Source organism: Kogia breviceps, chromosome 8, assembly GCF_026419965.1.
Source record: "Kogia breviceps isolate mKogBre1 chromosome 8, mKogBre1 haplotype 1, whole genome shotgun sequence".
Classification (NCBI taxonomy): Eukaryota; Metazoa; Chordata; class Mammalia; order Artiodactyla; family Physeteridae; genus Kogia; species Kogia breviceps.
Window position 1 is genome coordinate 3,069,181 of NC_081317.1, and position 27,126 is coordinate 3,096,306.

The window sequence follows — 27,126 nt, forward strand, 5'->3', positions numbered from 1 at the left end:
CCCGCCCAGTGCTTCCCCAGCAGCTACGAGGCCACAGCGGTCCTCAGCGCCTTCCCTGGCAGCTCAGTTGGCCGTGCTCCCCGAGGCCGGGCCGTGGCCCCCGTGTTGTAAGCTTGTAGCATCTGTGCCCTTGAGCTCCCGGCCGCCGGAGCAGGTCCTTCAGACAGTGTCGCTCAGGAGGTGGCCGTGACCCACGTGTGTCAGAATTGCCCGAGATGCGTCTAAACCACGCGGACGCTGCATCCGCCCGAGGCCTCCTGAGTCCCGTCTCGGGGACGGGCCGGAGCCGGCAGTGCGAGTGAGCTCCCAAGGGGTTGCACGTCGGCTCGTAAGTGCGGGTCCTGGCTTTAAAGTATTTCCAGCCTGGCCTGCTGCCGGTAGCAGTGAGTGCTCTCGTTAAGGCAGGGCCGTGGGAGGGACAAGTTCGCGGGGTCGGGGAGACCCTTCGGGAGGCGACGTCCAGAAACTCACAGAGCAGGTCGTTCCCAGGCTCGGTGCCTTCGTGGAGGGCTGGCCGGCAGCCCTGCCCCCACGAGGCTTCCTTCCGTCCTCTCCACCTCCGTGGAGCTCCAGTTGAGAAAAATGAGCTGCGGAGAGCATATTAGTTATCCATGGCTTGTAACAAATTACCTCCCAAAGTTAGCACCTAAAGCAACAAATATTGGTCATTTGACTCAGTTTCCGAGGGCCGGGACTCTGGGGGCAGCTTAGCTGGATGGCTGTGGCCCAGCGTCTCTCCCGGTCTGCTTGAGCTGCTGTCACAGATCACTGCAGCCCAGGGACTTATCAAGAACAGGCAGTTGTTTCTCACGGTCCTGGAGGGTGCATGTCTGGGCTGGGCGCCAGCTGCAGGGCTCTGGTGAGGGCCCCTCCCCCGGGTTACAGACGGCCGCCTTCTCGCAGCAGTGTCCTCGCGTGGGGTTAAGAGCTAGCTTTCCGGCTGTTTCTTAAAGGGGCACGAATCCCATTCGTGAGGCTCCACTGTGACCTGATTGGCTCCCAATGGCTCTGCCTCGCAACTCGGTCACACCGAGCTGAGGCTTCCCCACCCGGACCTGGGGGCCACACACAGTCTGTCCCTGACGGTGCCGTGAGGTTGCTGGGCTGCTGTCACGTGCAGGTGCCCTTGTGAGGGGCTGCTCCTCACCAAGCGGGCTCCCCCTGGGGAGGGATCCGTGGGGAATGTGGGGGCTGCGGCTGCCGTGGAAGCTGCCACCCGGAGGGTGAAGGCCACCTCATAGCAGCTGGACTTACTGAGCGCCTCTCCAGGGTCACGCAGGGCTCCGGGGGCTTTATGTGGTCACCCAGGTGATGGTCATGGCGCCCCCCCAGAGGGACGCCATGGGACCCACGCTGTCCCACGGGAGGGGAACGAGGCCCCGGGAGGCACCGCCTTCTCCCTCAGCTGGACATGCCTCGCTGGGGGTCAGACGGGAGGGAGGGCCTCGCCGGGGCCAGACCCAGCTGAGGATGTGCCTGGTCCGGTGCGAGGTGGAGAAGGCTGCCGGTCCCAGACAGGTGGGCAGACCGTGTCTACGAGGGTCCGGGACCCTCGTCTCGGGGGGGATTGATGAGGGGGCGGGGCCAGCGTGGCCCTGACAAGTGCCGTGATGCTCAGCGTTGGGCGTAGGTGCTGTGTGACCAGGGTGGACTTGCACCTTCACCCCCTGTATTCTGGGAGATGTGGCTGGCGGGAGAGAGGTGACACCACTCCCGGAGCGGTTCTGTCCCTTTCCTGGGGCTCACGTCCCCCAGGGCGGTGCTGAGCGTGAACTCAGATGCTGCCGGGGATGGAACAGGTGGTCGGAGCAAAAGGGAGGGCCCGACTCATCCCAGCAGGTGCTCCTTTCCCAAGCTCGCCCTGTCCCTCCGTACCTCAGTTCACCCGGTACCCCTCTGAGGGCGGGTAAGGTTCCCTCTCCTCGAACTTGTGAACGCAGACCCCTCTCACTTCCGAGCATGACCCAGCCTGCTGACGGCCCCAGGGAGGGCCTGCGATCCGCTCTCGCTGTCTCGGGACTCCCAGACTTCTTCATCTTCCAACAAGGAGTCCCTGCTGTGGATATGCCACCTGGCCGGGAGGGGACATGGCTCCAAATGGGCTGCGGACCCTTGCACAGCCTCCTTAACGCGTGCTCCTGTGCCCCTCCTGGACGGGGGATGAGGCGGACGTCTTGGGGTGCACTGCCCGCTCCCCACGGCTCGTCCTGCCGGGGGTGGGCTTTCGGAGCCAGGGCGGGCGCGGCGGGCGCGGCGGGCGTGGGTGGCTGGTGCGTCTCGGAGCCCCCGCTGACCCGCATCCCCCTCCCTCCTCTTCCCCAGACAAAGAAGGGGTATCAGAAGACCGTTCTGGAAATCGACACCCCCAAGGTGGAGCAAGTGCCCATCGTGGACATCATGTTCAACGACTTTGGCGAAGCGTCACAGAAATTCGGATTTGAAGTGGGGCCGGCTTGCTTCCTGGGCTAGGAGCCGCGAGCCCGGCCCCCAGAGCAACCTCGTGACCTCAACGCACCGCTCGTGGGTGTCCTGGACGGTGAAGGCCCCTCGTCCCTCCCCACCACGCCGGGCCCACTCCACACCCAGAGAGAGCAAAGGGAAAAGAGCCGAGTCCCCGCCCCGGAGACGAATCACATGACCTAGATGCCCCGCAGCCGCCCGCTTCCTCCAGCTCCGTTCCGTCTACACCACGCTCCCCAGGGAAGGGAACGGGGCCCACACGTCTCGCCCCCGAGCCCGTGGATCTCGTTCACGGAGAGTCCACAGGGGCCCGGGTGGGGCTGCAGTATTTGGAGATCATGTTTTGTTTTTTGGGTTTTTTTTTTTTGAAAAAATTCAACTTGAAGATGTGTACTTCCCCTGACCTTCAACAATTGTTCCGAGGCAAAGCCTTGTAAAGGTCACCTCACCCTCCAGAGCCTCTGTTTTTCACAAGATCCATTCGCAGGCCAAATGTCATCCTGCATGTGCCTTTCCGATGGATTAAAGGTGCTTTTGTTTTTGTGAGTCTTAAGTAAATATTTGTATTGTATTGTCATAAATGTTCAGTGTCCCTGACTTTCAATCATGCCTGTAAACCCCGCTTCGGTCCCACTGGGAGAATTGAAAAAACAGGTGGGGTGTCCGTTGTGGGATGCAGTCCACACCCCTGCCCGCTCAAGGACGTGTGAGAAATTAGAAGTTTGCCAAGGGCAGCAAGAATTCACCCCACCGTTTAAAAAGCAGGTGCCGGTGCCCCTTTCAGACAAGTCTTTGATTAGCTCTGGATTTTATTTTTTAACAGGGAGAAAAAGAAAAAAGGATTTTATCCTTTGCCTTCTCCACATGCGCTTAGATGAAAACGCAGGCTTAAATTAATTTTAATTGCTTCCTTTTTCCATGTTTCTTCCTGCAGAGCCTGATGGGAGGATGTCCAGGGCAGGGAAACCACATTTTCTGTAGATGAGAATTAAATGAAAATTGGTGCTTATTTTTACACTTCTCTTTCGTGGTGCTATCTGTTAAGACCTCCTTGGAGGTGACACTGGGGGTAGCTGCCATGCCCCGTTCTCCCATCTTTCTCCACCCCGGCCATTGCCTCCACCATCTAGGTTTTTGCCGAGGACGTTAAGGTAAATGCGGGTCACCTTCCCTCCCACGGCCCCGTTCTCCTCCCAGACAGCAGTGAAGCCGCCCCAGGCCGGGTACCGATCTTAGGCTCTGCATCTGTGATCTGAAAACACACACACACACACACACACACACACACACACACACACACACACACACACAACACATGGTCGCTTTCTTCATGGTCCACGGTGTAACGATGGCAGATTGTATTCTGTCGCCGAACGTTTGTGGTGCTAATTTCTGCGTTAGTTGCAAGAACTGAATTGAAGCAGCACGTGGCCTCGCAGCTGGGCTGCCTTTGGTTCAGCCTCAGCAGACAGACAAATGTGCAATGAACTCTGTGAGTCCCTCCGGGGTTGCCAGCGGTGCTTTTCCCCAGGAAAGTGATTTGGATTTCCATCTGCAAATGCGCTGGGTGTGGGTGTCAGCCGTGCACGCGGGCGCTCGGGACCGGCCAGGCTCCATCTCATACCGGCCCTCCTCCCTGAGCGAGGGTGGTGACTGACAGGGCCAGCAAGGAAAGGCGATCCCTTTACTGTGAAAAGCTGCCCTTGTGCAATGCCCTTTCCTTCCGCAATGGGAGAAGCAAGACAGGCCCCGGGGCCCTGTGCAGCCTCCTAGGGAGGAGCTGTGACAGGTCCCAGCTCTGGTGCTGTTCTCCGCCCGCCCCGCCTCATTGGACCGTGGTTCCAGCTTAGGAGACCACCGGGGAGCAACCCGGGAGTAACAACACACCACCCACGAGGATTTCCCGAATCCCCCTGGAAATTGAGTCTTGCTCTTGCCAAAGAAAAGTCTGGCTTCGAGATTCTTCCGAACCCAGGATGCCAGCATCTGCCAACGACCCTCTCCTTCATCTCGTCGAAAGAAAAGCCATGTCGGAGCATTGCCGTAGGGCGCCCTGTGGGTTTTGTCTAGGTCATGTGATTCCATTTTGATTTCTCGTCCTGCCCGAGTTCTCCTCTTATTCTGTCTATCTTTTCCTCCATTGGACCCTTCAAAGCTGTTGTAATTTGTACTGAAGTCAAAATGTGTCCCGTTTTCCCCAGACCACTTAGCTATGGTATATTGCAATAAAATTACTTCTTATATTTGCAGAAATTCTTTTGGCGTAATTTTATTTTTTTCCCCCTCATCTACATAACTGGACACGTGTTGGCGACCAGAAAAAGAAAACAGTTCAAAGAAAACCAATGGTAAAGATTCTAGGACATAAGGCCCTTTAAAACTAGAATGTTGAGTGACACATTGTACATTTCCTGAAAATCCAGTAGACGTGTTCATACGTTTTAACTGTAATGCCCAGGAAAGGGTGTTTTAAAATATTTTAAACCTGTGTAACAGAGGAATAATTGTAATCGTTTTTCAATAAATCAAGATTAATGTTTCCACCGTAAACAGATGTGATCGGCTGTCTTCTTAAGTGTGACCAGGGCCTTCCCCTGCATTAAACCAGTGTGTGACCCCAGTCTCAGGACAGGAGAAACTCTCAGAATCCTGGCCAAGGTCACAGAAAGTGGAAGGAAGCCACTGCCCACGCCGTGCGCCAAGGGAGCTCCTCCTCGGAGGAAGTGGCGGTGGGCGTCCGGAGACAGAGCTGTGCCTTGGGGCGCCCTTGGGTTGGGATCCGGCACCAGCCCTCCAGGCTTCCTGGGGGAGCTTCCACAATCCTGGGGCATCCTGACCTCGACAGTGCGCGGGCCTCGCTCTCGCCCTGAGGAGGTGGCGAGTCCCCGGGCTCCCCCTCTGCTGTCCGACTACAGAGCAGGGTGATGGTACCCGGCCCCCCCCGGCTCGTCCCGGCCAACGACCCTGAGCAGACGTAGCACGTGGCCCTTCCAGTCCGACATACTGGTTCCCTCTTGCGTGTCGCCAGCCACGTCCCCGGAGTGGCTGCGTCCCCAGCGAGTGGGTTCCCGGAGGGGGTCCCTGGCCGACCCCCCGTGAGCTTACAGCACGAGCGGGAGACATGTTGCTTTCAGCCGACACTGATGTCAGGGATTGTTGTGAACTGCGGCCACACCTAGACCCAGTGGCTCTCAGCGTGTGGTCCACGGACCACCGTCACCTTGTTAGGAATGCAGATTCCCGGGCCCTGCGGCAGGCCTGCTGACTCAGACACGCCGGGGGAGGCCCCGTCACCTGCGTTTTGACAAGGCCCGCAGGTGATTCTAGGGTTTGCTCGGGTTTGAGATCCACCGGCCTGGGCAAGCCGGAGCAGATGGGAACGAGAAAGCAGAAGTGGGCAATTGCCTTGAGCGTCACCGATGCGAGCTGGCCGGTCCCCTGCCAGGCAGTGGAGGCGGGAACTTTTGTCAGAAGATGGAAGGCTCCCTGTCTCCGGGGGCCGGACGTGTGGTCAGATCGCTCTTTGCTACCTGGGCGAGCTCACAGGCCGATCACGGGTGGTAGCGTGTGGCCCGGGAAGCGGTCGGAACCAGGACGGGGATGCGGGCCGCTGGCCCTCGCCTGCGCTTTTGGCACGAAAGGACGCAGAGTCCGCAGATTCGAGGGTTTTCGGGGCTGGAAGAGGCAACCATCGCTCAGCATCAGCGGTTAGAGGTGAAGTTGAGAGACACTCTGGGGACAAATGCCAACGAAAGCTCGTTCATCGCAGGTCTGAGCAACACATTTGTTTGAAACCTCGGCCCGGGCTGCAGTGGCGCCTAATAAGTGACTCAGGAGGCAGTGTGGCACTCCCATCAGAGCCGAACAGGTCGGAAGCTGCTGCACCGACGTCAAGACGGGGAGCGGGGCAGGCGGGGGGTGTAGGAGGTAAGGGCCTGGGCGCCGCTCCTTGCAGCCCGGTGAAATGCAACGGGCCGGAAGCTACGGCCTGGTTGAGAGGTGTCCTGCAGGGCGAGCCGCCAGCCCGGCCCGAGGAGTCCGTAACCGAGACTTAGAATGACCCGCAAGCCTCCAGGGGTTGCACTGGCCCACGGGGCTGGGTGACGGGACCTGGGAGGACCAGGGGCGGCCTCCCCTCACTGCAGGCAGGTGCTCAAAGGTGAGCAGGCTGGGCCTCGGAGGGTGGGGGAGGAGGCTAGCGTTTAAGATCGTGGTGTCCTGAGCGAGACCCATCGGGGGCAAGGCCCTGCAGAGCCGCCAGTTCTCTGCACCTCCTTCCTCATCCCGGAGACTTTGCAGATGAAAGCACCTGCCCGTAGGCTGGGCCAGAGGAGGAGAGCCTGCAGGTGCTGGTATGGCTGGAGCCTGGAAACCAGCGAGCAATCCCACCTTTGCATCCCCGGGGATGGGAGCAGTGAAGCTAGACTCTCTTGGGCACCGCTCTCCCAGCCCCAGGGCCCGCCCCACCCCGCCCCTGCACCGTCCATCACGCCCCAGCGACAGGTCCACAAGAGCTCATCAGGCCCCTGCAGCCCCCCACACCTGGGCTGGGTCTTCTGGAGAAGCTAATGGAGACCTCACACCGGGACTCTGCTCCCCGTCTTGGGAGAGGTGAGATCCGTGGAAATGAGGGTGGCAACCCGGGTCTTGGCTGCAGAGCGGCTGAGTATCTACAGTTCACAGCATCTGTCTCAGGAGCCTTGGAGAGATTGTGCCTAGAGCCCCCGCAGGAGCTAGGTGACGGCTGGCCATTGGTTTTTAGCATTCCCACGGGGCTGCGTTAGTTCTTGCTGGATGAGGGGAAACACCTGTCCCCACAAAGGAGAAAGCAGGCCATTGTTCACCGTTTGGAGCTAGAACTAATCCAAGCTTCCCATGTTGGAAAAGATGTCCTCGTTAGCACTGCTGCCCTGTGTCCCAGGGTGCCCGAGGAGTGGCAGGAAGGGAAGGAGGGAGGGAGGGAGGAAACTGTGTGCACACCCATTTGGCACGGGGGCGGGGGCTTTGCTAAGAGGCTTCTGCTGCTGCAGAGCTGGGGCTCCTGGGCTCCAGATCTTGGGGCACAAGTCCCTTCGTGTCTGTCAAGGCTCTTGGCCTCCAAGAGCTGAGCCTGCCTCGGGCCACGCCTCCATTTGGATGGTACGTGGGTGTGGCCATATCTGTCTGGGTCTCAGCCAACCTACCTGGCTGGGGCCTAGGAGGGCTGGGGTCCTACTGATCCTGGGTAGGCTGGCGGCCGATCGGTGGCCGAGTCTGGGAGAGCCGGCTCCTTACCCCCTGCCTAGAGTGTCTCACATCTTCTTAGAGGAAAGGAGGGAGGGAGGAGGGGCAGCCTCAGCTCTTGGTGCTTTCCCTCGGGGAAGGGCTCCCGCAGAAAGCGTGCTCCCCGCCTGCCTTCCTTTTGCCCCGACCTACCCCTCCCACCCCCAAAAGTTCTGCTACCAGACATTCATTCATTCATTCATTCAATGCCGCTTTATTGAGTGCCTGCTCTGTGCCGGGCACTGGTACCCAAAAGAGGGGTGACAAGGACCTCAAATGGATACAGTGTAGACACACTGACTTGAAAACACAGCAACGTGGAAACACACAACACGGGGAAACAGAGCCTGATGATGATGTGTCAGGACTCAGGGTGCAAAAGGCCTCCCCGGCGCCCAGGGAGGACGCAGGAGGGAGGCATGCCCACGTGGAAGTGGTGCACTTTCAGAGGAAATCCGCCTGGATTTCCTCCGAGAAGTGGTCCAGGGAGAAGGGAAGGCAGGACTCAGCTTGTGCCTCAGCCAGGAAAGTTATCACTTTCCAGTAATCCCCCAGGAGCCAAGAAGTCAACAAAGGCTACATGCACAAAACATCCTGCTTTCTTTTTTTATTTTTATTTTTCCAAATTGACGAATGGAGATCACGTAGATTTGGGAGAAGTCCAATTCCCAGGCCTCTGTTGGGAGCTGGTGTGTTTGATGGTGCAAGAATTTTGCTTCACTTGGGACTTTCTCAAATTCATTTTAAAACTAGAAACCTCGATGGTTAGGACGATCTAAAAGACTCTAACTGGGGGAGACGGACCAGGGACACCACTTTCAGCATTTGTACCCTTTGTTGCCACATGACAAATTACCCCCAAACGTAGCTGAAAAGAAAACACAGGCATCGTCTGACGTTTCCGTGGGTCAGGAACCTGGACGTAGCTGTCTGGTCCTCACGTCAGGGTTTCTAACAAATCTACAAGCCAGGTATCCCATGACTGAGGTCTCATCTGGAGACCCGACCGGGGAAAGGGCCCATGAGATGTGTGTTTGCGAGATGTGTGCGCACGTCCTGGGTGTGCTCCTCATCGACTTGGAGGCCTCAGGCATATTTCAAACCGCGATGCATGGGGACAGGTCAGCAGTGAGGTGTCCAGCTGCCTGGTTTCCTCACCTGTAAAATGTGGCACCAGGCTGTGGAGTCAGATGTGATCCTGAACGAGAAGCGCTTTGTCCTGGGGCCTCAGCATCCATGTCGTGTGATAGCTTTGCATCCCCAGCACCCACCCCACCTGGGCGCTCACTGTGCGTAAGCCCAGTGATCTCAGGATACAGGGCATCACGCCTCTGACGTTTATCGTTGACCCACCTCTAAGTGCCCGGCCCCTGCGGGGTGTGCGGCCCTGGGCTGGCAAGTGAGCAGATAGAGGGAAGAGAAGGATATCCTGCTTCCCGTGAGCTTAAGTGTATCTGAAGACACCAGACTCACGGCCGCCGCTCCAGAGAACCATCCAGAGGTGATCAAATCCACAGGCTGAGGGACGGGTCTGCTGAGAGTGGGCTGGAGCGAACAGGAGGAGGTGTGACCGATCCTTGGACAGTAGGGAGAATTCGGAGAGGTGCAGAAGATTCCTTTGGAATTCCTTGTGTGTGCCTCTGTGACGTCTGTCTGTCTGTCTGTCTGTCTGCCAAAAGACTGTTGGAATGCTCGTCGATAGAGAGGGCCCTTTGCACTTGAAGGCTGGATACTGGAGCTGATCCTCCGCAACTGACATTCTGGAAGATGAGGGAGAAAAGTGAGGAGAGGCAGGGTCCGTGGCTTGGCAGAAGGAACCCCACTTGCCACCACTGGAGCCAAAGCAGCCTGTGGGGGGGGAGGGGCTTGGGGTGCACACCACCAGTCCACCTTGATCCAGCCGCCACCTTGGCCCTCAGCAAAGGCCACAGGGCTGTGACTACGGAGGAGATGCAGGCCCTGACCTCAGGTGCCCCCATGCAGGCGGAGGTCCACGTGCACATGGAAACGGGGCTCTCAGGTGCTCACTGCTCGTCTCCTGAGCTGCGCTGCCTGAAAGGCACCAGCAAGCTGAGCAAAGGGGGCCAGGCACGGAGAAGGGTGGGGTCCCCACGAACCCCCATGGTCAGGAGGCTTCATGGTGAAGAGGATTGGGGCCAGCTCGGGACGATGAGTTGGATCTGACTCCCGTGATCCTGCCTGGCCCAGCTCAGCTCAGGGGAAGCCCCCGCCTGGGCTGGGTCCCTCCCTCCGAGGGGCTTCCTGGGCCTGGAGGAGTGTACACGGAGCCAGCCGGGGCGGCTGGCAAACATCCCAGCTCACCCCCACCACATCCACTCCACCCCTGGAGCCCTGGGGCTCAGGCTTCTCCGAGTCCTGCTGCTTTATCTCTGCGTGGGCAACACCCAAATCCCACCACGTGCTCCCCCAGGCGGGTCTCCCCCCACCCAGCCTGGGCCTCTGGGTCAGGTCCTGCAATCTGGCTCACCGGCCCTCACGATGGGCTGAGAATCACTCAGTGTGGTGACTGGCGCGTCACAAAGGCTGTACAGTGAGTGAGCTGTGATCGCCCCGGGCTGCACACTCTCTAGAGGCCGAGGCTGGTGACGTTGTCAGCGAGAGTTCAGCTTGGCCCGGGCTTTGCTTCTGGTGACAGTTGGCTGGGAGTGGAGTGGACTGTCCGTCAGGCTCCATGCCTGGGGCTTCTGGGACCAGGCGATACGAGAGCTTCAGAATGAAGGAAGAGAGGCTTGTCACGGGAGGGAGGCGGTGCTTCCTGGTCATGCGCACAGAAAGCCTGCGTAGTCAGAGCTCAGGGCCTGGAAGGCACTGGAAAGTGCTGGCAGAAGCCTGCATCTAGGTCACCTGGAAGGTTTGTTAAAACATAGGTTCCTGGGCCCTCCCTCCCCTGGTGACTCAGCAGCTCTGGATGGTGCTTAGAACTTGTAATTCCCCAAATTTCCCCAGGCATCCTGCTGCTGCTTGGAAACACACAAGGATTAGTATCATCAGTAGCTCTTCCCGTCTTGACCCCAACCCAGTCTGGCTACAGAAAAGGCAGGTGCCTCCCGCATGCTGGATTTTACAAAGGCTCGAGCATACACCCCGATCCCCTCCCGCCCTGGCTCCCCTGATTCTAAAATTCCACTGTAAAGAAATGTGTTCGTTTTGTATAAAGTGCATCTCTTTAAAGTGCAAGTCTTTCAAAGACTTGAGCGGTGTTTCTTCTTATTAGCGACCCTTCGATAGAAATCAGTTTGACGACCTGATTTGGAGTGGAATTTGGTGCAGAAAGACAGAGTTTAAGGAGGAAAGGAAAGGATGCAGGACCCTTCTGACGGGTGGAGGTGATAAGTGTGGGGTCGATGTCGCGTCTTTAACCGCTTGTCAGAGGAGGAGGGTGTATTTCTCTCCGGCCTGAGAGCCCAGTGGACATGACCATGGATGGATGGGGAACATCAGGTCTGTACATGGTGCTTGTTCCACCCTGGCTGACCTCACGGCCCCTCTGGGGTGACATGAATGGGGCTCAGGCGGAGGAGAGTGAAATGACCCAGCGAGAAGAGCTTTACAGGTGAGGGAGGGAGGAAGGGGCACAGCAGCTGAGCAGTCACCGTGAGAAGAGGCATGGGACAGGGACACATGTGCCGTGTGTCGTGAAGAGAGCATCCCCAGGTTGGCCAGGGGACAGAAGGATACCAAAGATGACAAGGATACGGGCCTGGCCCAGATGGGACGGAGGCTCTGAACACTTTCTGGGGCGGACAGTCTGTCCTGGAGTCAAGGACGGACGTCCAGGGAAAGGTTTGGGGAGCAGGAAATGGACGTGATCAGGGCTGAGTGGTAGAGATGTGGACCTGATATTTCGGTGTGGAGGGAGGCCTGGAAGGCACAGAGGCCTGGTTGAAGGCCCTTCGGCAGTGCCGCGGGGAGGAAAGAACGTGACTGAAGGAGGGGATGCCTGTGCCCTGCACCCATGTCCTGCTTGCGGCAGGGGTGATGTCGGTCTTGCTGCGCCATCTCCTACCCGTGATCTCCTCTCTACTGTCTCGGACACCCCAGCCTCCTTGCTTTTTCTCAGATCCACCAAGATCTCTTCTTCTTGCTGTAGGACTCTCACCTGAAACATTGCACATCCGACCCATGCCTCTCAGTTCCCGGCTCAAATGCCACCTCTTCCGAGAGGCTTTATGGAACTAAGAGCTTAAAACAACTTACCCTCCAGACTTCTAGGGTCTAATCATTGGAAGACGGCATACATTGTATTAACCCTCCTGCCAATAAAACAATAAAGTCTAGAGTATCTATGAAAATACAGCTATTAGAGGGCAATGGAGAGACGCTAAAAGCAGATAGAAACTGGATGTGGAGTAAGACGGACAGTTACTCTGACCTTCTCCTGAGGGCCCTCCCGGTCCACGGGATGCAGGGGTAGCATCATTCAAGCAGATGAGGCTGTCTCATTGGGCTGGGGACTTGGGTAAGAGATCCAGGCTACCGGGTGAGGAGTGGGGTGGAAATCCTACAAAAGAGGAAACCACATCAGGGAAGCCCTTAAATCTGCTACAAACCCTCTCCTGTCCTTGGCTGGTGGCTGATCTGAACATGTGTGAGGTGAGATGCCCAGGGTGCACTGGGGGAACTGGCTGGGAGGCCGACACAGCTGAGTAGAGATTTCAGCACTGCCCAGTGTCAGGGTATAGTCTGAGTTCAAGTCCCCTCATTTTGGATGGATTTGACAAACAGCTCAGGCTTTCCCCCAGGGACCCCAACCCTTAAGTAGAAGGACAGTATCCCAGGGCTGAAGTTTCTGCCCTGGGATTAAGGACAAAATAGAGCCACTCTAATAAGCCTAGAGCCCAGACCCCCAGGCTCAAAGTGACCTCACCCACCTGCCCGCCAGCACCAAGTTCATCTCTCTTCTGAGGAAGAGCTCAGAATTCAGAGTCTGTAACACAGTATCCACAATGTCTGGCACAGAATAAGGTTCACTAGACACACAAAAGAAGGAAAACATGACCCATAATCAAGAGGGGAAAAGTCAACAGAAACAAATGAATGGGTGCCTCAGATGTGGGAATTTACAGAAAAGGACTTCAAAATAAGTAGGATAAATATATTCAATAATATATGAGAAAAGATGGATGTAATGAGTAAAGAAATGGAGGTTTCAAGGGAGATAAGAAAGCTAAGAAATGAACCAGTTGTAAATATTAGAACTAAAAATTGCAATATATGAAATAAAAAATTCATTGGATAAAGAAGACATACATATGGCCAATAGGCACATGAAAAGAGGCTCAACATCACTAATTATGAGAGAAATGCAAATCAAAAGTACCATGAGGTACCACCTGACACCGGTCAGAATGGCCATCATTAAAAGGTCTACAAACAACAAATGCTGGAGAAGGTGTGGGGAGAAGGGAACCTCCTCCACTGTTGGTGGGAATGTAAATTGGTGCAGCCACTGTGGGAAACACTATGGAGGTTCCTCAAAAACTAAAAATAGAGTTACCATATGATCCAGCAATCCCACTCTTGGGCATCTATCTACAGAAAACTCTAATTCGAAAAGATACATGCACCCCAATGTTCACTGCAGCTCTATTCACAATAGCCAAGACATGGAAGCAACCTAACTGTCCATCAACAGATGAATGGATAAAGAAGATGTGGTGCATATATACAACGGAATACTACTCAGCCATAAAAGAGAATGAAATAATGCCATTTGCAGCCATGTGGACGGACCTAGAGATTCTCATACTAAGTGAAGTAAGTCAGACAGAGAAAAACAAATACCATGGTATCACTTATATGTGGAAGCTAAAAAAATGATACAAATGAACTTATTTACAAAAGAGAAACAGGCTCACAGACGCAGGAAACAAACTTATGGTTACCAAAGGGGAAGAGGGGGGAGGGACAAATTAGGAGTTGGGATTAGCAGATACAAACTATTATATACAAAATAGATGAACAACAAGGTCCTACTGTAGAGCACAGGGAACTATATTCAATATCTTATAATAACCTATAATGGAAAAGAATCAGAAAAAGAATATTTACGTATAACTGAATCACTTTGCTGCACACCTGAAACTAACACAACATTGTCAATCAACTCGACTTCAAAAAATTATTTTTGAAAAAATAAAGATTATTCGTTGCAAAGCAGATCCACGTAACCAGGAACGAGGAAGGAAGTTCTTCAGGCTGATGGGAAAATGATCCCAGTTGAAAAAGCAAATTCTTAGGAAGAGGCAAAGGGCGACAGAAAGTCAATACAAGCATAGGTGTAAAGGACTCTCTTTTTCAGTTAAAAATCTTGTTAAAAGACTATTGAATTTTTAAGGCCAAAATAATGAAAACGCATTGTGTGGTTAAACTATAGGTAGAAGCAAATTCTACAAGAACAGTAGTGCAAAGGATTGTGGAAGGATTGGTACGCGATGGGTGAAGTCCCTTGAGGGGGACAGTATTCATTTATAAAGTATTCCCTGGGCAACCGCTCGGTGTAACACAGAGGAAGAACCCCAAAGTCAAGGCAGCTATGGAATGAAATACTAAAAGTGCTTGACCAACACAAAGGAAGCAAAGCACAAGGGAAAAAAGATGGGATGTAAATGGAGGAGCACATGGGTAGACCCACCACAGGGACACCAGCAATCACACCAAGTGTCACACCAAGTGTCAATCCCATGAGCGCAGATAAGAGCAGCAGCAGCCCGCGATGCACTGCTTGCGGGAAACGCGCTGTAAAGGGACAGCAGGGCGGAAGCTGATGAACGAAAAACACACGCTAAGCAAACACTGACCTTGACAAATGCACCCTCCGGAGTCTTACTCCGTTGTCCCGTGTTCTTGGCAGCACCTGCCGGAAGAGACTCCCTCGTCACACAACCAGGCTGCTTCCCCAGGACCCTGGTGGCCAGATGGGGCCGTGGTCCAGAGCCAGCGCAAGGAAGGGAGGGCCCACCCCCACCAGGCCCAGCGTTGCCCCCGTGGGGGCAACAACCTGGACAGGGGCTGTCGGGAAGGGGTTGAGGGCACGGACTTGCCACCCCCGTCTCTAAGGGTCGTCCCGGTGACAGCTGGCGTCGGCGTGTGGCTCTTCCCCGGGAGGTGTGGGAAAAGCATGTAGCCTGGTCCCTCCAGGGGTGGGTGCCGAATGCCCCCCCCAGCAATTTCATGCCCTCCCCCGCCCCACCCCACGCCTGGCCCCACTTCCATGCCCCCCGGGCTGGAACTGCTGGGTCGAGTTCACGCCCCGCCTCTGTCAAGGTCCCGGGGCCATGCCTTGCGACGCTCCTGGCCTGGCCGCCCCTGCTTCTCTCCTGCTGCACATCCACTGCAGTCGGAAGCCCACGGCACACCGGCCTGGGGGAATCTCCACCGCACACATCCTGCTCCCCTCGGCCCTCTCCTCTAACCACCCTAGACCCCAGGAGAACTTTCCAAATTTCTGTAGACTTGAAGCCCATAAAATGCAAACGAATTCCTCAGACCCTGCCCCCTGAGAAGGCCTCAGGTGTGTGTGGCCTGGGCAGAGCTGGGTGATGTGGCGGGGGTGGGGTGGGGGCTGGCCCTTCCCTATGCAGGGCCGTAGGGGGTGTGGTGGCTGGAGGGAAGTGTCCTTGCCGAGGGGCAGTGGGGCTGGTCCACAGGGAGCACGGAAGTCAGATGCTCAGGAAGGAGGATCTGGGCCCTGGAAGAGAACCAGCTGAGGCTGCTTCCACGTCCAGCTGGCGCCACAAGCTGGGAGGAGAAACAGGGTCAGAGGTGACAGTGCGTGGCCACAGCCCTATAAGAGCACGGGGCCCCTCGGGCGGCAAAGAGCAGAGCGATGGAGCCGCGTGGAGTGGCCGTGGCCACAGGGCCGGCAGTGCTGGCCATGGCCTTCCTGTGCGCCGCAACCACTGCCCCTGACACCTGTCCAGGTGAGTCAGACACCAGGTGAGTAGGACCTGACAGCGGTCGGGCCTGAAAGCCGCAGGCCCCTTGCGCTAACAGCCAACCGTGCTGGGCCCCGAGCTAAGCCCTTCTGGACAATTTCCTTATTCCTCACGGCAGTGAGCTGCAGTCGTCACTTCTCAAAGCAGAGACGGAACATTTTTGAACACCTCACGGCCGGGCTGACCCTCCAGCACTGAGGCTGGGGGGAGGGTGGCTCAGGCAGGGTGGACCACAAGGCCAGGGCTCTGCCCTGCATCACCTCCACACCTGACCAGTGCCCACCAGAGGCGGGACACTCACTGCCAGGCTGACCCTACATCTGAGACGGGTGACTCTGACCACAGCCAAGGGCCCAGGCCGAGGTGGCCGCGTGGCAGATCCCCGTGGCTCGGGCGGCCTGTCGCCCGCTCTGCAGGGCTCTCAGGCCCAGGACGAGCGCCCTGACTCGCGCTCTGTGTCTCTCTGCAGAGGTGAAGCTGGTGGGTCTGGAGGGCTCCGACAAGCTCTCCATCCTCCGAGGCTGCCCGGGGCTGCCTGGACCCGCAGGGCCCAAGGGAGAGGCAGGCATCAGTGAACAGAAGGGTACGTGCTGCGGCTCGGGGGTGGGGGTCACCGAGCACCGGCTCTTCTCAAATTAGAGCCCGGGTGGGCAGTGCCCCCTGCGGGTCTCAGGTCGGGAGCTTGGCTCATGGCCCTGCTCAGAGCTGGCGTCAGGAGCGACCCCTGGGGCCCACCGGGACCTGCCATCCCCTGGGGCGGGGGCTGGTCTCAGCTAGTCTATGAGCTCACATGTGGGCACACTTTCACAGAACACCGCTTCCTGGTGCTCGATCCAGCCCTGGCTTTACGTGGCCGTGGGCAAGAGCGCCAAGCCTTACGTACCTCGGTTTTCTCACCTGAGAACTGAGGCCCCAGCTTTTTCTATCTGTACCGCGATGAGAAAACTGGAGCTCAGAGCAGTGAGCCGTCAGCAGCCAGGGGCTCCTGCTGGGCGGACACAGGGAGGAGGAGCAAGTCTGGGGCGGCTGCCCGCCAGTGGGTGTGGTTAGTCCCCGCGAGCTGAGCCGGCGCCCCATCTGCGCCACACACCCCCTCCCACACCCCCCGGGGAGGGCGGCCTGCCAGCAGCTGCTCCTGCTGCCTTGGCGGAGCCCCCGGGCCGCTTCTCCTGGCCCCGCCCTCAGTGCTCAGGAGGAGGGGCCGGGGCCCTGGGCGGTCCTAGCGCCCTGCTAACATCAGTGACTGCAGACCTGGAGGCCTCGCGGCTCCTGATGCCTCCTCTGCGGAGGTGGGGACAGAGCCACCACAGAGGCATGCGTACCGCGCCTGACCACGCCTGCGTCCAGGGCTGAGCACAGGGCGGGGCCCGCCTCCCCCCGAGAGCCAATGGGCCGGAAGCTCCCGGGGGACAGGGTCTCTGAGGACACGCTCTTGGTCCCAGGCCCCCAAGGAGACGGTGGGGCTCTGTGACGGCGGCCTGGACCTGGGCGGCCTCACTGAGGGGGTCGGGAGCCAGAACGCTGGTGGGTCCCTGGGGCCCGAGCTTGGCGTGCCGGCCGCTCGGCACCGGGTGGCCGTGAGGGCTTTGTCCCCGCTGTCGGCTGTCACCTCGGGCTGAGGCCCAGGACAGAGATGCTGAGGATACCGCAGCTGGCATGGGAGGGTCAGGACTGTATTGCTTAGGGCAGAGACGCTCAAGTAGAATTCTTCAGGTGGCCTTTTCTCAATGATGTATCTTTGGAATTTACAGGAGAACGAGGTTCTCCCGGAGACCCTGGGAAGGCAGGGCCGGCCGGGCCCAAAGGTACCAAAGGTGATGAAGAGCTAGGACCCCTGAGCAGGACCCCGGGGCCTGTCTACAGAGACATGAGAGATGGAGACAGACAGAGAGAGAGAGGGAGGAGGTGGAGACAGAGATGGGGGAGAGACAGAGAGAGGGAGGGGGGCCAAGTGACAGAGAGGCACCTGTCCTGTTTCCTGTTTCCAAAGAGCTTCGAGACAGCGTGTGAGTCCCCAGGTCCAGAACAGCCTCTCATACCCCAGGGAAGAATCCAGGCCTCTGAGTCCCCCCCCCCAACTCCCCCGGCTGAGACCCAGGCACTGGAAAGGTGTGGGCCGTGGAGCACGGGTGTGTGGTGCCCAGAGCCTCAGCCTCGTCCCCCCCGCCCCAGCTCCTGAAGAACCGAGCACTTGGGTGGTTTCCAGAGCGGAGGGTCGATGTCCACTGACCCGACGTCCTGTGCATCTTCTGTCTCTCCCCAGGAGACCGAGGGGAAAAGGGCGCGGGCGGACAGAAAGGTGAGCCCCTCCGCCTCCCTGGGGTCACTGGGCAGGCTTTGCGGGGGGTTGGGGGGGCCCAGAGGCCTCGGCCACGCCCAGCGCCACCTGGGGGAGGGTCTCAGAGCACAGCCCTGGCCCTGTCCGTCCCGCCGATGGGTGCGGGAGGAGGGGCCTCTGAGGCCGGCTTGCCCTGTCAGCGGCCGGTGAGCGCTCAAAGCCCAGAGGCTCCAGAGCCGGACCCAGGTGACCGGCAATGCTGCCTCACTCCATGATTTTGGACGTTTTGCTTATAATGTTCTGATTTATGCTCATTTATTGAAAAATTTGTAAAAGCAAGAAAAGGCAAAACTCCAAGACACAGTCCATGCTCTGGCTGCAAATACAGAGCGCAAGGTTGGGGCCCAGACTCACATCGCAAATGCTCCCGAGTACTTTCCTCGACCAGAGGCTCTGATGGAGACACGGGCTGTGGGAAGCGATAGGCCTGGGGGCGCTGACCCTCCACCGCCGTGAGCCGCGAAGCGCAGGCGAGGCGGCCGGCACGGCGGTCCGGCCAGCGTCCCGCGGGACGTGCTGGCCGCCAGCCCCCGGGCAGGCCGGATGCAGCGGGGGCCAAGCGAGCCCAGGGATGCTGAGTCTAGGAACGGATCCTCAGGCTGGAGGCCGATAGTCGTGCAAAGAGCCGGACAGTGGCTTCCGTTCTCCACGCTGTGTTCGCGGAGCCACGGGGCTGAGGGGCACGGGGCGCTGTTTCCCGACGTGTGACGTGCACGTCCTCTCTCCCCACCACAGGAGAGCCGGGGCAGCTTCATTCCTGTGCCACAGGTGAGTGCGCACACGCCGACCCCCGGGCCTCCGCCCGGACCTGCTCCTGCTGGGGGCGGGGGAGGGCGGGTCGACCAGAAGGCCGGCCGCACAGACTCCGGTTCCACCTTCCAAGCACAAAACCCTCTCTGTGCACATCTTAGTCCCCAGTTACCCGCGTGACAGGCAGCCACTGCCTGGATAACTCGAGCACATTCCAGGAGGAGGCCAGGTGCCCAGGAGACTAGGCGGGGGCAGCCCTGGGAGGTGGGGAGGGCCAGGCAGACGGGGCCTGGCCGTCCTAGCCGGGTGGCCTTGGGGGCTGCGTCTCTGTCCGAGGACTCAGAGCCCACCTCCCCCAGGCAGGTGTCGCTGCCTCTCCCCCCTCCCCCTCGCCCCTGCCCCGCCCAGAGCTCCTGTCCTGGCGTCCATTCCCGGCTTCCCTTCCCAGGACCTCGGAGCTGTAAGGAGCTGCTCACCAGGGGGCACCTTCTGAGCGGCTGGCACACCATCTACCTGCCCGACTGCCGGCCGCTGACCGTGCTGTGTGACATGGACGTGGACGGCGGGGGCTGGACCGTGAGCGGGGGCGACCCGGTGATGGCCGTGGGGTTCCCGGGCAGGGGTGAGGGTGCCTGGGAGCCGCACCTGGGGGCAGATCACTCCTCAGTGGCCTTGGTGAGACCGTCCACTCCCTCCAGGCTCAGGCTGACCGCGTCCTTTCACTGAGGTCGGGAGAATGAGAAGTGTTGGGGGAGGGGGTGTGGACCCCTATGGGAAGGAGTCCTGTGGCTCAGGGCTGCAGGCTCAGGCCCGGAGGCGCCCACTCCTCTCCAGCTGTGTGGCTCTGGGCTGGTCGCCTGCCCTCTCTGAGCCTCCATTTCCTCCTTGGTCCCGTGTGGGTGTCCCTGACTGCCCCTGGGCTCTTTGATGAGAGCCACGTTCTGGTCCTCGGCCTGTGAGGCCCGTGAACTAGCAGCGCTGCTCCCACGTGTGGCCGGGGTGCCAGTGGGGTACGGCGGTGGGACCCCGTCTCACCAGCCCTGCCCATCGTGTGCAGGTTTTCCAGCGAAGGAGCGACGGCTCCGTGGACTTCTACCGGGACTGGGCCGCGTACAAGCAGGGCTTCGGCAGTCAGCTGGGAGAGTTCTGGCTGGGCAATGACAACATCCACGCCCTGACCGCCCAGGGTAGGGCCACGGCCGGGTGTTCTGCGGGGGGCGGCCTGAAATCCACATGCCCCTGACCTCAGCCCTGGGCCGCGTGGACCGGAAGACCCCCTCCTCCTCGCCCCAGGGGTGGTCAGGTCCGACAGCAGGAAGGGTTAGTACTCTGAGAATCTGGGACATGTCTTCTCTTACACGTGCCGAGTGTTCAGATCGGGGAGGAGGGTTGTTGGAGAGAAGACGACTTCTGTTCTCGGCACCGATCGTATCCGGAGCCCGAGAGTCAGAAGGGAGGCGGAGGCCGTCTGGATTGGGGAGGCCCTTCTCTCCCTTCCAGCCGTTGGTCCTTCCTGGAAACTGGGATCTTAGGCCCACAGAGCCCCGTCCCTTGCCTCTCCTGCCCAGTGCATGTGGCGGTCCCCACGCAGGCCCCCTCACCCCACTTCTCCGTTCCGCAGAATCAGCCTCACAGCTGGTCCTGAGGTCAACGGCAAACCTGTAAATCCTTTCTCAATCATCCACCCCCTCATGGCAACCCTGACGGTGTCTACTCGTGTGCCTGAAATTCTTGCAGAAGAAACTACACAAACAAAGGTTTCCTGCCGTGGCACTCCCGGCTACTTGCAGGAGAAGTTAGGGTTTCAAACTAGAGCGAGGCTTCATGCCGTCCGAGGAACCCCGGCCGTGGGATTTCAGGCATGGCTGATGGAAGAGCAGGGGAGCCATGTGAAAGCGGGGAGCCATCCCTGAGGTCCCCCCACCAGCCCAGCCTCTCACACCTTCCCGGTGAATTGTCCCCGATGCCAAGTTCAGACGTCCCCTAAAACCCAAATTCCTAACCCCCCTGCCTGGAGGCAGAGGGCCCCTCCTGCTGGGACCTGAGCACCCACCTCCAACAGGAAGCAGCGAGCTCCGGATAGACCTCGTGGACTTCGAGGGCAACCACCGATTTGCCAAGTACCAGTCTTTCAGGATGGCGGGTGAGGCAGAGAAGTACAAGCTGGTCCTGGGAGACTTTGTCGAGGGCAGTGCAGGTGAGAGTCCGCGCGGGGCACAGCAGTGGCCTGGGCTTCAGCACGGGGTCTGGGGAGGCAGAGAGGACCCGCTGAGCGTCCTGGCTCTGCCTCTTCTGTGTTATGTTCTTGGGGACTTAACCTCACCAGTTTCTTATCCACACGGTAAGGCAACACTACACACACCTAAGTGTACCCACAAGGCTGATGCGACCCATGACCAAGTCCAGCAAGATGTGGCATTATTATTAACTACCATTACTGATGAAAAACAGGGAACGATATGATAATTTAGCCCATTTCCCTGAAGGCTCCATTCCCACTCTTGTTACTGGAATTCTCCCCTGAGGAAGGAAAGAGTTCTCCCCCTAAGTGAGAGAATGCCTGGTAGCCGGCAGGAGCAGACCAGATGAGGGGATACCAAGGCCACTGCATCAGCAGAGGGATATGCTCCCTGGGGGTCAGGTGAGTGGCGCCCCTTGGAGTTGCACAGTGCGCAACATGCACACCCGGACACAGCAGTTTTGACCTGGACCGGCGTCGGGGACCTCCTAGCCCTGTGTGCCAATTAGGCGACCTTTCCTTCTGAGCAGGTGATTCCCTGATGTCCCACAACAACCACGCCTTCTCCACCAAAGACCAAGACAACGACAAAAATACTGAAAATTGTGCCGTGCAGTACCAGGGGGCCTGGTGGTACACCAATTGTCATGTGTCCAACCTGAACGGTCGCTACCTTGGGGGGCCCCACGAGAGCTTTGCAAACGGCATCAACTGGAGGTCAGGGAAAGGGTACAACTACAGCTACAAGGTGTCGGAGATGAAGGTGCGGGCCACCTAGGGCGGGGCTGGCCGGCCAGAGTCCTCCCCAGGAAGGGGACACGGACCTCCGCGTCACTATCCTCATGGGAGCAGAAGAGCCGCACCCTGTCCCCTGGGCAGGAGGCTCTCGCTCTGTGCCTCCACTGACTTCCAACCCTTCTGTCCCACTCACGAGGACAAGAGAAAATGCTAATCCAGATCTTGCCAGACACACATATTCTCAATAAAGACGCTTGCTCACCCGACAGCAGTCATGGGACTCCTTCGTCACTTGCACGCTCCGACTTGTGCCCCTGTCTGTCCATCTGTCCCCGTGACCTGGCTCTGCAGGTGCCCTTTGGGCTGAAGGTGTTTCCGATGGTCTGAGGCCAGAGTCACAGATCGGGGCCTGCCCGTGGGGCTGCGTGCTAGTCAAGTGTCACCCTCCCTGCCGGGCCAGGCTGCTGTCTGCCTCCAGGCAGTTTTCAAGCTCAGGCTGAGTAGAGGGCCAGAGGCTGAGCCATATGACCACACATCCTAACGTCTTTACTCTCGGCCCTTCAAGAAAGTGTCCTCTGACCCCAGGCTCAGAGGTGACGTGGCCTGTGCAGTCCCAGCCTCCTGGCCCCAGCTGTCCCCGCTAATCCTCACCGCCCAGGCTCCTGGGTCCCCATTACCCGTAAAGGGTGACGGTGGCCTGGGAATTCCTCACCACCAGTAAAGAAGGAAATGGAACGGGAACCGCTGTGGCTGATTGGAGCGCTCCAGGAGAGGGGAGAGTGCTTTCATTGCAAAGCGCCCCACAGCTGAGCCAGCACAGACCTGCAGGCGGGGAGACTCCAACTTTCCAGGCAGCCGTCTCTGAGAGATATGCCAGTGCCCTCGGCACCTGTACTTGTGTCTGCTGAGGGCGTCCCGCTCTCTCCTCCTGCTGCCTCCACCGCCATTCACCGAGAAGCACCCCCATCCTCAGGTGGCCAGCCCGTCCTGGTGCTGGCCGGTCCCCAGCCCTTGCCTGACTGTTTGGGTCCTCATAAGCCCGCTTGTGTCTGTTCTGGCAGCATCATCTACTCGGAGAGAATCTAGAAAGGTGCAAGGTGGTTACTACCAACCATCCTTTCCCCCGCCAGGCGTCCCTTAGACGGGTCCTAGCGGGTCTAAGGACCATGCAAAGCCACATAGAACGTGGCACGTCTGGGATTTTTCTGGGAGAGGGCCCACGGCTGTCTCGCCTTGCCTGGAGGTGCTGTGTCCCGAGGACCGGGAGACACTGCTCCTGGAATCCATCCCCACTCTAACTCCTCATGCTGGCCCAGAGGCCTGAGACAAGCCAGTGCAGGACAGAGAGGGACGGACCTGGGGAGTGGGCTCAGGAGAGAGGGGGTGGCCCTTCCTTGCCCCGAGCCCGAGGACGGGGCCGCACCCTCCCACCCAGGGGCCCCGATGGGTCCCCAGGACAGAAAGTGTCAAACTGTAAAATACAATGGTTAATATTAGATCCAGGATTCTGCTGCTATAAAATTATACCCAATCGTCTCTTTCTTTTTCTTGAAGACCTGTTTCCTTGACATCTTGACAGGACGACAGCTCCCGGAGGGGTGCGGTCTCTTTGCCGGGCAATACATAATGGAACTCTTCATATGTCAGCCCTAGGCTTTGCTGCCCAATCTTCGACAGCAGCAAAGGCCTCACCTACACGCGCCAGGAGCCACGGCCAGGAGTGTGATCTGGTGTTGGGGGCTCTCCTAAGGCACCCTCCACCTTGACTTTCGCCCCTACTAACTATGTTTCACGGGGACTAAGCCTTCAACAGTGGAGAAGTACCCACTGGCTCAACTGGAAAAGGCAGGACAGGCAATTTGAGCTTGTGTCTCAGCCTTTCAGTCCTAGAACCAAGATTTTCCCGGAAAGGACCCTCCCTTCTAGAAGTCCTAACTTTGAAGTTATAATTCATGTGGTGAAATTAAATCTTGAGAAATCCCTCTTGAGAAAAAAACTTAATTTCTTAAGCGCCCCGTCATTATTGCAAAAGGCAAAAGTAAAACTATTAAATACAGAAACAGGCTTTGCTCGGCAAACCAGAACTTTTTTTAAAGTGTTATGCTTAAAATCTGCTTAATTGAGAGATGGGCTAAGAGTTTAGAAAGACAATTTTTAGAAACATTTAATTTGACCGTTACTGTAATTTATTTACAAACACTCTTTTGCTTTGGGGACTTGGTAAGACTGGTTTTTTTTAAGTACTTATGAAAATGGGGTCAAAGGGATTCCGGAGAGCGAGGGGGCTTAGGGAACTGGCCTCATGCAATAATTCACTTGCATTTTATGGGCACCCACCTTGTATACAGTGCGTGCTTGTTCATGTGGGACCATGGGAAGGTGTAACCGGCCGGTGGGCAGCTGAGGAGCTAGGCTGCGTAGGCCACTGTAGGACCAGCTGGCTCTGGGTGGCCCTGGGGAGAGAAGCTTCTGGGCCTGCTCCCTCTGGCTCCTGTAGGCCACCAGAGCTGTCTCAGGGCCGCAGGCTGCCCCCTGGAAGCAGGGGTTTGGGGCAAGATTGGAGCCTGGGCCCAGGTCAGGGGTGTCGCCTGGGCTGGGTTCTCCCCGTCCCTCTACTGGCCCTGCCCTGCCCTCCTGCTCCTCCTCCAAGGGCTTGGTGTCCGTGCTGGCAGACAGGGAGGCGTAGGACTGGGGGGTCCTGAGCAGAGGCCTCAGACTCTTCACTGTGGCCATGACCTCTGTGGTCCGGGAGGGCACAGGCCCAGCCTGGGGTGGGGGGCCTTGCTCTGGTGGCAGGGACCCCTGATGATTGGTAGAGAAATGCACTCCACCGAGATACCGTTTATCTGGAAGGTCCTGACAGCCCACCCAGAAATCCCGGCTGCAGCGGGGAGGGCGGTCGTCCAGATGCAGGTGAGCGAGGCTGGCCTCCATCTCCAAGAGACGCCCCCCTCCCTTGCAGTGAGAGCGCCTCCGGGACAGGACGCACCCCCACCCCGCCTGGATCTCCATTCCCCACTGCATCACACACCCCCGTCCCCTCCCTTTTCTACTCTGTCCCTTGACAATTCCTCCCAGACTCCAGTCTGATTTCTGGTTCTGGCTACCTTACACTCTCCCCACGGGAAGAAGGCCCTTTCTCCCGTCCAGCGGGGGTGGCCCTATGGATGGAACCCATAGGAATCCCCATCCCTGCCCCCAGTGGCTCTGGGGCTCTTGACTCAATTGTTGCTCTTGCCTGGCCCCCACGCAGTTTCCCCTCCAGTCCAGGCCAGGCTGGGGGGCCGAGCCCGGGGCTCTGCGGGCTCCCTGGCCTCGGCACTGGTGCCCACCCGGCACCTTGGGCTCCCTGCCCTGGCCAGCTGTCAACACGGGTTTACAGGGCCCATGTTGGCCACCCAGTACTGTCTGTGGGCTCTGGGGTTCGGGACCCCCAAGGTGAGGGGACCCAGAATAGACCTGGCCGAACTCAAGAACTGGTAAGTTTCTGTTTCAGCTGGTGAAGGGCAAGGCCTTTGTGTCCACACAGACCTGGACTCCCTGGGCTCTAGGTCCAGGTGGTGTGACCTTGGGCCAGTCACTTGACCTCTCTGAGTCTTCTTTGTCACGTGACTCAGGATAACAGGGTGGGTTTGAGGACCCCGTGGAGCGAGGATCATAAGTGAGCAGCGTGGGGTCTGGGACGGACCGAGGGGTCCATGACCGGGGACGTGGGCGTCACCCACGCTTCCCCAGCTGGCCGCAACTCCCTCCCAGCTGCGTCTCTGCCTGTTCCAGGGCTGCCCTCCAGGGCCTGCCCCCTCCCCACCCGCCTGTGCCAGGCCTCAGTTTCCGGTGGGTGTTTCACAACCTGGGGGGTGGAGCCCGCTGGCTGGTGGCTGGTGGAACCTCCACCCCCAGCGCACAGTTTCCCTCCCCACCCCTCCGACAGCTGGGTTGGCAGCCGCTCCGTCGAGGGTGTCTGGAGCTGTGTCCCCGGGGCCCCGCTCAGGACAGGAGGGTTCCTCCCAGGACAGGAGGGCGGCGCCCCTCGGTGGGCAAAGGCTCTGGCCTTCTATCGCCTCGGTTCACACTCGCCCGGGGTGTGCTCTGCGGGCTCACAACTGGAGCCATGCTGTCTGCCTTCTTTGCCATCAGCATCCTCTAGGAGAACTGGCTTCCTCCCCTCTCTGCTGCCATCGGGAGCATCACCCCCTCCCTCCAGTAGAGCTGAACTTTGGGAGCTGGGACTGGCCCCAAACCCCGAAACCAGCCTGACACTCTTGCCCTGTGGCCCCTGGAATCCACTGGTCTCGGGCCCCTTCGCCTTTCCTTCACCCTGAGGTTACAAGCTTTCCCAACGATCCCACACCTTAAGAGCTATTGACAAGAAAAGGACTTGGAAGGGGCCATCTGGTGGATTTCAGGCTCGGCTGGGTCCAGATGGAACACGCAGGGGAAGCTGTTTGGGGCTGCATTAATGAGGGCATAGAGTCTAGAACCAGGGAGGAGAGCGCCGTGCTCCTCTCTGCACAGGTTGGTCCACACCTGCACCCTGGGCTCTGAGTTTTGCACTCTAAAGCAACCAAGGAGGGGGTATCGCCTAGGGTGGGATCAAAGAGCTGGGAACGACATTCTTAGAAACGGTTGAAAGCGGGGGAGACGAGGACAGCCTGCCACCAAGCAAGAGGTGTGCATCGTGGGAGCGTGACCCCATCCCCAGAGGAATATCGCTGCCCCGGACCCCTGGCGCCCACAGGCCCCCTCTCCCATCCCTTCCTCCCCCTGCACCCGAAGTGCCCTTTGCCCTATGGCTCCTGTCCTCTCCCTGTAGCCGCCGATCAGGAAGGGTGAGGTGACCACCTTGTCCAGGTCACCCTGGGTCTTCCCGGCGACCGACCCTCCCACATCCTGGGAAACCCCTCAGAGCTGGGCAAACCAGGAGGGTTGTGGCCGCCCTGAGAGGAGGCTCAGTGGCCATTAAAACTGCAGCCCAGTCACTAGCAACAGAGCAAAACCCCCAAACCTGGAGCCCCTTCCCTCAAGGCCAGGGAAGGCCTCCTCTTTTCTCCACGAGAGCAGTTCTAATTGCTTAATGAAGAAAAGGCAAAATCAGGCCACCACCTCGCCATCCCTCAGGAGGTCTGCTGACCGCAAAGCCCTCTCTGGCGGGCAGGTGAGGCCATCTGCCCTCGGAAGGAGCTCCCGGTCTAGCGGGGGGCATCCTACAAACGTCATAAATTAAAGACTCAGGCAGTGGGTGACACGCAAGGGACGTCTGTGTTTCTTTCTTCCAGGCCCAGCCTGAAGCTCGGAGTCCTTACGGGAGTCAGGCTTCCATCACCTCCTCACCGCCTGCCCAGCCCGCCTGGACTTCCACATTCATAACAGCTACAGATGGA

The 27,126-nt window shown here is 58.5% G+C and overlaps 2 protein-coding genes and 1 long non-coding RNA gene across 10 annotated transcripts in view; 2 read left to right on the plus strand and 1 right to left on the minus strand.

Moving 5' to 3' along the window:
* The window catches only part of COL5A1 (collagen type V alpha 1 chain), a 159,512-nt gene extending 154,502 nt beyond the window's left edge, over positions 1-5,010 (plus strand). For both annotated transcript variants that reach the window (XM_059071149.2, XM_059071150.2), the window contains exon 66: positions 2,323-5,010. In XM_059071149.2, the coding sequence (XP_058927132.1) occupies positions 2,323-2,469 (147 nt within the window). In that variant the 3' untranslated portion in view covers positions 2,470-5,010. The remainder of the gene's footprint in view (positions 1-2,322) is intronic.
* Positions 5,011-8,314: 3,304 nt separating this feature from the next.
* Positions 8,315-16,964, minus strand: LOC136794693 (uncharacterized). 4 transcript variants are annotated; one of them, XR_010841800.1, is made up of 5 exons: positions 16,578-16,953; positions 12,615-12,713; positions 12,116-12,244; positions 10,211-10,449; positions 8,315-9,482 (listed from the first exon to the last, which is right to left on the minus strand). It is a non-coding gene; the product is annotated as an uncharacterized lncRNA (long non-coding RNA). The 4 variants fall into 4 exon arrangements; XR_010841801.1 differs by lacking the exon at positions 12,615-12,713 and having other exon boundaries at positions 16,578-16,964; XR_010841803.1 differs by lacking the exon at positions 12,615-12,713 and having other exon boundaries at positions 16,564-16,677.
* LOC131760972 (ficolin-1-like) lies at positions 15,479-22,011 on the plus strand. Of its 4 annotated transcripts, none has more exons than XM_059071155.2 (9): positions 15,479-15,665; positions 16,150-16,263; positions 17,432-17,494; positions 17,944-17,979; positions 18,754-18,786; positions 19,217-19,344; positions 19,826-19,955; positions 20,831-20,965; positions 21,538-22,011. In XM_059071155.2, the coding sequence occupies exons 1-9, from the start codon at positions 15,572-15,574 to the stop codon at positions 21,783-21,785; spliced, it is 981 nt and encodes a 326-aa protein (XP_058927138.1). In that variant the 5' UTR covers positions 15,479-15,571; the 3' UTR covers positions 21,786-22,011. The 4 variants fall into 4 exon arrangements, with proteins under 4 accessions (XP_058927138.1, XP_058927139.1, XP_066896461.1 ...); XM_059071156.2 differs by having other exon boundaries at positions 15,486-15,665; positions 17,432-17,485; XM_067040360.1 differs by having other exon boundaries at positions 15,528-15,665; positions 17,432-17,485; positions 19,217-19,362.
* Positions 22,012-27,126: the final 5,115 nt, after the last annotated feature.